At 42.8% G+C, this 10,044-nt stretch overlaps 1 protein-coding gene across 2 annotated transcripts; it reads right to left on the bottom strand.

Annotated features, from left to right (window-relative positions):
- Positions 1-608: 608 nt before the first annotated feature.
- TFAM (transcription factor A, mitochondrial) lies at positions 609-9,323 on the bottom strand. 2 transcript variants are annotated; one of them, XR_008466931.1, is made up of 8 exons: positions 9,196-9,323; positions 8,962-9,092; positions 6,808-6,878; positions 5,377-5,526; positions 4,120-4,215; positions 3,436-3,982; positions 3,015-3,071; positions 1,511-1,526 (listed from the first exon to the last, which is right to left on the bottom strand). XR_008466931.1 is itself a non-coding variant. In XM_054204976.1 (7 exons), the coding sequence occupies exons 1-7, from the start codon at positions 9,261-9,263 to the stop codon at positions 1,320-1,322; spliced, it is 780 nt and encodes a 259-aa protein (XP_054060951.1). In that variant the 5' UTR covers positions 9,264-9,322; the 3' UTR covers positions 609-1,319. The 2 variants fall into 2 exon arrangements, 1 of the variants encoding a protein (XP_054060951.1); XM_054204976.1 differs by lacking the exon at positions 3,436-3,982 and having other exon boundaries at positions 609-1,526; positions 9,196-9,322.
- Between the last annotated feature and the right edge of the window lie 721 nt (positions 9,324-10,044).

Raw genomic sequence — 10,044 nt, 5'->3', positions numbered from 1 at the left:
CGCCGCCTCTCGCGAGAGTTGGGCGGGCGGCGGCGGGACCGCGCATGCGCGGGGCGGGCGGGACGCTGAGGGGAGGCGGCGGGGCCGGGCCGCGGGCAGTCCCCCACCTCGGGGAAAATTTCGGGATTATCCTTCCTAACCTGCGCGAACCGCCCCGCCCCCCGCAGCAGGGGAGCCTTCCCGCGGGATGGATTTGAGGGGGAGAACAGGAAGAAGGCGGGAGGTGGGCAGAGGCCTGCAGCGGGGCGGTGCCCGGCCCGGCGCCCCCCACCTGGGTAAGTTTCGGCGGTTTTATTTACATCGGTCCCTCAGGGACCTGCCGGGAACCTGGTGCTGAGCAAGAGCCTCCTGCCTGCGACCTCAGCGTGTGTCCTCCTGCAAAGGAGGAAAGCCAGGAGCACTCAAGACACAGTTACCATCCCTAAATTTAAAATAAAAAAAGGGCAAAGGACTCCCTCTTTGGCTTTCCACCTCCCACAAGCTGTTTGTGGGTTATTCAGGAGGGATGAAATCCACTGCTCGCCTGCATTCTAAAAATACATTCTCCGAAATACCTATGGGACTTTCATTAAGACACACAGACCCCAGGAGAAATAACCAAGCAGCTCTTCAAAATACCTGTATTTATTACATCAAAACCCAAAGTTCTAACAGTTCACCCTTGTCTTTTCCTTCCAGGCTGTCCCAAATGTGACAGCAGGAAGGCAAAAGTGTTTCCATGTATCCAAACAAAACCACAGAATAAAAGTCCAATAAAGATTATGTTTATACAAAACCCATATGGTCTTTAATTAAATGCAGTGTAAGTGGTATACACAGATTGACACATACAAAAAAGACAGATGCATAAAATAAAAGTTAGCATTTTCCATTCTTGTGCCTTTTGTTGAAATGTAGAATGTTTCTCTTCACAACCGATACCATGGAGGGAATAAAACACAGCAGCATTAACTCAGATTTCAGCTCTTATTTACAGAATTTAGATGGTAGCGTTGTAGAATATTCTCGCTTTCATAAAAAATTTCTTATAAAAGCTATCTGTTCTCTACCATTATTGGAGAGCTCTGCTGATGTCAGTATCACTATTCACAGCTTGATTAACCGGTTATTGTTGGACAGTCGAGGCTTCCCCTGCAATGATTAATTCAGACAGTTCCGAGAGACACTGAATCCTCTCTTACCTGATCACCTTTTTTTACTTCTCCAGCAGGCCCTTTACGGGGTTTCCAGATTTCAGTGCTAATGCCGACTGCAGCATTAACACAGCAGGAGAAAGACATCACAACCAAAGGGGAGTCAATATAAAATACTTAACCATTTTATTCTTCTGATTTTCTCAACTTTGATTTTGTCTTGCTTTCATGTGAGGAAGCTTTGGCCATTTCAGTTTCAGCAGGATTCTTTTCTGACCTTTGCTTTCTGGAACGTATCAGGTCTTCACGCCCCAGTTCAACCATTTTTGCTTCCCATGACTTCATTTCATTCTCGTACCGGACCTTATCATCTTCAGCGAGCTGCAGGTACGGCTGGAAGAAAATTGGGTATCGACAATTAGGGAAGGGGCTTTGTCAGGGTAATGAAGGCGACGCAGAACAAGACCTGTGCAGGGCACATCTGTCCTGGTTTGAGTGACACAGGACTAATTTCCCTTCTAATGCCTGGGAAAACTGCACTTTTAGAAGGCTCTGGTGTCTGAATTTGTGAAAATATTTACTTTATAGGCAGCTCTGGTGTGTGTGGGTTTCAAGGTCTCGGTGTTTTCGAGCTCCCCAGGCGCAGGGATGAGGAGGAGCGAGACCCGGGCACTTGACCCGAGCTGCCAATGGGATTATTTCATACCACGAGCACCACATTCAATATAAATTAGAAAGTTTGCTCAGGAGTTCTCTCTCTCTTCTACGATCCTGAGAACTCCTTACCCTGGTGCCGGAGCCCTGAGCCCTTCCCTTCCGAAGCCACAGCGCTCGCAGTGTCCCACATTTGCTGTCCCTGCTGGGAATGCACAGCTCCCTGATGAGAGAATTGGCTCAGTATAATCCTCGTATATTTTATATTGGTATTGGGATAAATACTGGTTCTCTAGTATTACTAATGTTAATTACCTAGTCTTGGTCTATTACATCTGTTTATATTTCAACCCTCGGGTTTCCTTGTTTTTTCCCCCCGATTCCCCTTCCAGAGGGATCATCGGGTCATAGAACAATTGTGTTCACTTTCACCTCCAGCAAATTAAAAAAACAAAACATCAAACTTGCACTAAAACCTTAGCATTGAATTATGCTTATATCAACACAGGGTCGTTCCTGAAGAGGAAGTTTATTCAATATTACTCCTAAAAGCTAAGGCTTTTGGAGCACTACCTTCAGAGCTAGCTGAACAGGTATTTCTGCGCAACTACTTCAAATTTTTTTTCTGCAGAAAGAACGTGAACCTAGTGCGTGTTCTAAGTACACATTCGAAACAATCTAGAAGGGCAGCCAGGAGGAAGGATGGAAAAATACAGAACACTTGAAAATTTGGAGGTTTCTTCTATTTCAGTATATATTTTCATACACACATCTGCAGGTTCCTATTTCAACATACCAAGAAACCTGGCAGAAAACTATCCCCAAGATAGATTTCTGTTGCTTTTACCTGTCAAAAGCCTTTCCATGAGCAGCAAATGACTATGCTGCCATTTAAACATATTATATATTATTAGAAAAAAATCAAACCGTTGCAAATTATTCCACCTTCCTCCCTAGATGCCACTCCGCATCCATTTCCGGGCATACAGAACTGCCATCCTATCCCACGCGCTCACATTTCATCGACGCTGTGAAAGAAATAGTCACTACTATGGAAAAAAGTAATGACAATCCTTTCCAAGACACATAAATAACTTCTCAGAGTATTTTCCTCAGGACTAGTATTTTGAATAACCAAGTCTAAGATTTTCTAAGAATTTATTAATTTTGGCTAAAGTTGGTAATTTTACAATTAGACCAGAGCCTCATGGAAATCCACTGACATACCTGCTTCTGAGAGTTGGACAGTTTTCGCCATGAATCAAATAACTGCTTCAGCTTTGCCTACAGGACAAAGAATATGCAATATATTAGGATTATTTCAACAGCAGACTGACCACAGAGAATGCCACACTAGTAAAAGCCAAGTATAAACCAATGTAAAAAAAAAAGCACAAAGTCACGTGGGCTTAATACCTCACCCCCTTAATGTAGGTAAATAATAAATAATATAAGCAGGAAGCAGTGTACGTTACTTAGCCTGCTGCAAAAGCAGACAGACAGAAGGGCTGAGCTGGTTTATAGCAACACAACCACCTCCCACCGCGCATATTGGCTTCATTTAAACCAAGCCCTAACTTAAGCCAAGCCCACTGAAGTATTAACCATGTTTATTAACCACGTTTATTAACCACAGGAAACTTTGTACCACTACAGGGGTATTTTGCTGCCTGTGTCTTCAAACTGGGCCTCAGCTGACCGCAGATGCCTGCCCTGTGCATTGTTTGTTCCTTGTTTTTTTTATTTCCACCATCCCGATTTGCTGACTGAATGCACAGGGTAAGGAACATATTAGTTAGGCACACAGGGGAGGTCTTCAGCGCTTCCAGTGCAGCAATCCACCGGCACAACTTAAATCGCCCCAAAGCACAGTGTTGCGCGCAACTTGTGACTTTGCTGAGAACTTTGCTGGAACTTGTGACTTTTGCTCTTGCACGTTCCGTAACGTTGACTGTGCTACAGGAGTACAATAACCACCGCTACAGAAATGGTAGCAGACCACCACAACCGTTTGAAAAACTAACGTGTTTCTACACCAAAACAAAGAAAAGTAGAATTCTCTCCTCACAGAAGGAACAGATGAGGTCTGTAACGCTGAAGTGCAAAAAACAGGGCAAATATTCTAAGTCTGTGTACCCACACAGCGGTTTATATAGGACATGCCACCAGCAGTACAGCCAGAAGTTCACCACAGCCTAAAAAAAAAATAAACCTAAGAAAAGCAAAATCCAGATACCGAATTGTTGAACAGTTTCTTTGAAAGTCACAGAATCCGAAACAGATTTTCTCAGTACAATCTATCTATTTTAAAGAACAATCTTTCCTGGCTTACCACAGGTGAAACTCCCTCACTTTCTTGAAAGTTTTCGGACACAAAAATGTTAAAGCCGCTACGAGGTCTTTTAGGTTTTCCAAGCACAGTCATTTCCTTTAAAAACAACAAGAAAAGTTATTATCTACCAAGCATGCCTTTTTCCAAAACTAAACTTACCATTTGTCTTTATATTTTATACAAAAATCAGATTCAAATTTATATTCATTTTTTTTTGAATTTTATTCTGTAAACTGGACTGTACGTCAAGACGCTTCGGTTGTTCTCACCGCTTGTCAAGACTAATGCTAAACTATATTAAGAAAAGCTAACAACTTCAATTTTCAGACATTGGACATTAAAAAAAAAAAAAGAAGGCATTTTAAAACTGAGTCTTACTTCAGCTATGTCTTCGAGAAACCAAAGACCGTTACTAAATCCACTAGGTTTCTGCTATCCGAGTGCTCTGCTGACAGGGATGATGCTGAGCGAGGGAAAGTACAGCCAAATGATGGATGCGCTTACTTCCTCTAAGCAGGGGTATTTTAAACCAAATTAATTTCACTTTTGCCAATCGGGGCAACATCACACCAGCAGTTTAATTCGCAGAAATGAACAAGCCGTAAGTAACCCCTTCAACCCATTCTGCCAGTGGACAAACCGTACTATTGTACCTTTACAGACAGTTCTGTCTCTCAGGATTGATAAATAAACCAGCTGAAAGGGAATAGGGAAGATGACCTGTATGAATTAGTCAATAAAGGACACTGAGAGAGGCGTCTAATTCACCATGTCAGCAGCTACAGAGGCAGCAAAGTGTCAGAATCCAAAGAAAGGAAGAAATAAGGTTACTTCAAGCAGCTAACAGCATGTAGGGGCCAGTGAAGTAACAGACGCACAGCCTTTCTGAAAGCTATTTCTGGATGTCTTCCCAACCAAAGAAAGTGCTGCTGGTTCAAATGTCTTTTATTGCCCATCATTCCTCAGGCAGCTTTAGGAATCGAAGAAAAAAAACACAGAGAAGCCACCTGTGAGCACAAAGATATGTGCCAGTTCTGCTCTTCAAGCGCAGGAAAGCCACTAAAATTACTGCTAACACAGGCAATTATTTTAGTCCATGGATTTTTTTTGTTTTGTTTTGGGTTTGTTGTTTTCTTTTTTTATTATTCTGAAAGTTGCTTTTATATTTCTAAACATGCCTCAACTCTGCTCTGTATACTAGACAAATAGACTTCAGGTTCCTTGAGAAGAAGGAAACCTGATCTTCCAAATACTTACTCTTTTTGCCCTGAACGATCTTCTTTTTGCCAGTCGTTTTCTCCTTTCTTCTTTCAAAGCCGCAGCCTGGGCTGGAGTTAGCTGTGCTTTGTACGCGGCCAACTGCTCTGAGTATTTTTGCCAGTCTGTCTTTCTAGCGTCCTCGTAAACCTGCAACGCAAACCATCACCAGCCTTAAATAGATGCTTTCAGTCAGAAGCATTTTACCATTAAACAAGCTAATGCTCCTAACCTAATAAAAAATATTACACACTACACTGGAACATAACATTTTTAAAGTATCGATTTCAATCTGTTTGATTAGCAGAATGGATTCAGAAGAATTCACAAAACCTGTGCTCTTTGCATGAATTATCTCAGTAAATCTGGTAACAGCAGATGAATCTCCAGACGCAGCTCAAAGTAATAAGCATCTTCCATACACAAAGGAAGGATGGTTGAAGTGATTAATTACTCCAAGTGCATATACCCACTGCAGCACACAAGTGCTCCAGTCACTGAAGACGTTCCTACATGGGTCAGTAACAGGTACAAGAGCATCATAAAATCATGGCCTTGGTACCAGGGCACCAAGCATCCAGGCAGACCTGAAAAATCACCATCCCATTCTCTGTTTCAGACATACAAATGAAAAGGCATATTTTATACTGAGGCACAACAGAGCCAGAAGTCCAGAAGGGATGTAAGAGCACTCCAATTCTATCGAACAAAGATATTACTTCAGCTAGATAGAAAACTGCAATTAGTTACTAACTGAATCTATTCCTAACTGCAATCAAGGAAGAACGACTGTTACTTTGCTATAAATGGCACTTATAATCAGCAATGGTTCGTTAGCAATTCACAGAGTTGTTTTACATTATCCCTTGAAACCGCCACTTCAAAAGAAAATTCCCTACTTACGACAAAAAATGTTAGATGAAACTTAAAGTCACCTGTAAGTTAGCTCTCTAGTTACTGTCTAACCAGCAGAAAAAAATGTTGGTCCTTTCATCAAAATTAACTGAGGTTTTGCCTCGCTTATGCATATGAAAGCAGAACAACTTTACAATACTTATGTTGTTATACATGTAACGCACACATATATAATTACCACTCATAAAGAAATGAGATATCAGTTCCCAGCCCGACAGCTGCTCAGAGCGAGATCTGTCTCATTTGTTTCTCTGGCAACAGATTAAAAATACTAAAAATAAGGTCATGTGTAGAAGTAACAAAGTATCTTCCCCTGAGTGCTTTAAAGCTCTCAATTCTCTTCAGAATTGTTTTTATGTCTGAACCTTTATATGCTTTTTATTATTGTTTAAAAAAAACAAACCAGGAATAAAAAAAACACACCACAAAAAGCACAGAGGACACCAAATCAAGTAAAACAACCGCAAAGACTCCACTCTACTGTTCCAAGTACACAGGGCAAAGATACAAACTTACCTGCTTCTGGGATGCTGGCAACTCCTTCCAAGCATCTGCTATTTTTTTAACCAGCTCCATGTTGCTCATTTCTGTACATTGAAATTTGAAGGCAAGAAAATAACAGATCAATACTGTATCTTTAGTAACCTCCTTCAATTTTTCCCAAGGAAGGCTGTCACTAGTATCTTTTTCCTGTACAAATATATTTGCAGGGGCGTTGGAACTAGATGATCTTTAAGGTCCCTTCCAACCCGAACCATTCTGTGATTCTGTGATAAAACTTAGTGTCACAGTTAAAAAGGACTGTAGTATTTGGGGGGGAAGAGTTCCTGCTCTTGGTTCAAACTTGAATGAAGCACATAGTTATAAACTGAAGCACCATCTCAAGACAGACAGCTATTACCACTCCACAACAGTCCTTTTTTTTTTTTTTTTTTTTAATATATTTTGAGCTGGATCCTTTTCTATACAATGCAAGATGGTTTGAACTTGTGAGGGAGGCCAGGGAAGAAACCCAAAGTAAAATTTCCAGTTCTCAGTTTTTTTGGCAAAAGGAGCCTTCTGGATTCTTCAAAGCAAGCATAACGTGACCTTATCCCCCAATACAGCAGACGTGCTTGATCTTTATTTTAATAAAGCCCTTTATTTACAATATCATTCATCAGAAGTAAGGTTAAAGAAAAAGTAATTTCCTTCTCCCACAAACAAAATTACAGTGACTTGAATTTGCTCTGGTTTTAGCTGACTGCTTTGACCCTGGCCCTTGCGCTATAATCATTTAATGATGTTTCTAAGCCAGACCTGAATTTGTGAAGGGAAAAAAACAAACCAAACCAAACCCGAAGGTGCGGAAACAAGATACAAGTTTTTCTTTTCTTGAAAAATCCTTTACAGGCTTTCCCTCTGCTTCACACTAAAAGAAAAAAAACTTTCTCTCTCCCACCTCAAATGTAAAGTTCAGCCATCTCAACAGTGGAAAACCAGAACTAATCTCTTATCAGTAACCTGACTTCCAGAATTCTGGAAAAAACAAGACAGATGGGGAGATTTTAGTCCAAGTACGCCAATTTAAAAACCTTTGCAAATACGATGCTTTGCCAATGATAAAAGAAAACAAATAAATTATCAGGTTATCTGTTAGAACAAGAAAGCCCAAAATTCTCAATTTGCACATGAGATAAGAGTACATCTATTGGCAGATTATTCAAATTTTGGAAACATGCGGAAAACACTGGTGTGACAGGTAACTACAGTAAGCTCGGCCAGTTCAGTTCTCAACCTTTCAGACTGTTGAACTCTTGAACTACCAAGCAGAACAGGGTATCCACTCGTTCCCCCTACTTAAATTTACCTCATGACTTCCCCGATATGACAACAGTTCTTTAAACATTTTAACATTCCTTGCAACAGTATTTTCAAACTCAGCACAGCTTTCCATTTTGCTGCTCTCTGACAAGAGGGGTGACAGTATTGCCTATAAATGAAGTTTTTTATCATAAATTAAGCATATCCACAGAAAACCATTTTTCTCTAAACACATTTACTTTTTCTCCCATATACACTGAGGCAACCCAGTATGTGGAGTTTTTAAATTACTAAGCATTAAAATAAAACCACACACAGCTCATTACAACTGCATACTTCAAATACACACAGATTTGAAAATGACTGAAAACCACAAATCATTGTTAACATATATTGCCCAGGTGAGCTTTTTCTTCAAGCCTTTTTAAAGTTACATGGAAATGATTACTTTTTGGAGTTATTAAGTACAGAAGAGCGAGACGACAGGTGTACAGGCAGCGAGTGTGGCAATACTGAATTTACCTTTGGGATGCTAATGGATAACTGGGGGGGTTTGGTCTCCAGAAATGGGGGCGATTGACTTTATGGCGTTTCGCTTTACAAAGTGGGACTTTGTTCCAGTTTTATTTTTACGCCACGCGTTCTGGAGGCAAAACACGGTACGCAGCTAAAGCGGCAGCAGCTTTATGACAGAACCTCTGGCGCACCTGACACGCTAAGGCTCTATATTTCTAAAAGCAGAACAAAGCCAAGCGGGCGTCCTCTCCTTTCCTTCAGACCGCATACCTAGATTTCGGGATGGGATTTTTTTGCCTAAAAGCAGAGCGGTTTTCTTTCAGGAAACGGGTTTTCCTTCAGGAGACGTACCTGGGTTTTTCTGCCTAAAAGCAGAACGGTTTTCCTTCAGGAAGCGGAAATAGGCCGTCAGAGGCCGCTTCGGGCGCTCCTCCGAGCTGATCCCCCTGCTGAGGCCCCTCTCCGCCGAGCCGCCGCAGGCCCTGCACACAACGCCACCGCCGGTTACCGACACTGCCCGCCGAGAAGGGTGCCCCCCTGCCCTCCCCACAGCCCCGGAGCCCCAATCCCCCCCCCGCCCCGCACCTGAGGAGCCGCCTCCCGCCGCCGAGGAGGGCCGCGGCCCGCCCCAGCAGCGCCAGCGCCGCCGCCATGCCGCCCTCCGCGCCGCCGCCGCGGGGCAGGCTGGGAGCGCGGCCGACGTGATGACGTCAGGCGGCGGGGTGGGGCGCAGGGCGGCAGCTCCGCCCCTCTGGGCGGTAAAGGCCGAGCCAAGGTGACCCCGCGGCGCTGCTAGTGTCACCCTGCCGGGGGACAATGTCACCCCCGCCCGGGTTAAACACCCGCCGGCACGGGCCTAAGGGAGCCTCCGAGGGGACAACAGCCGTCAAGAGAAGGAGACAAGGGATTTCTTCCACGTTTATTGGGAGAAAACAATACAGAGCTGGGAAATTAACGAAGTTGATTAAACAACCAAAAAAGGCAGTTTCACCCATTTCTAGCTGGTGGCAGCCGAGATGACACATGAAACCGGTGACACCGCTCCTGGGGAAAAAAGGGGGAAAAAAGGATGGGGAGGGAATGGCGTTTTTTTTCCTATCACAGTGAACAGCCCAGGATGGAGCAACCTTTCAACCACTGCTTTTTTCTGCCGTACAATAGCATTAAAAGACAAACGATGAATATAACTGGAGATGTTGATCTCCATAGATCAAATCTGACCCACTCTTTGAAAGACCGAAGTTTTAAGTAATAATGTCTTTATCCCAAGTTTTAAGTAGTAATGTCCTTATCCCAGGTATCACTTCGAAAGCAGAAAGGCAGATCACAAGAATCATAAAGGCTACACCTGTTAAGACAATATTTTTTTAGAAGTATATAAATAGGCTTTACTTATCATTGCTCCTTGTTTTTTCCATCATCCTGCTGGTCTTG

This window comes from Rissa tridactyla, chromosome 6, assembly GCF_028500815.1.
Source record: "Rissa tridactyla isolate bRisTri1 chromosome 6, bRisTri1.patW.cur.20221130, whole genome shotgun sequence".
Lineage (NCBI taxonomy): Eukaryota > Metazoa > Chordata > Aves > Charadriiformes > Laridae > Rissa > Rissa tridactyla.
The sequence above is the reverse complement of the archived record's forward strand: the minus strand, read 5'-3'. Positions and strand labels throughout refer to the sequence as shown.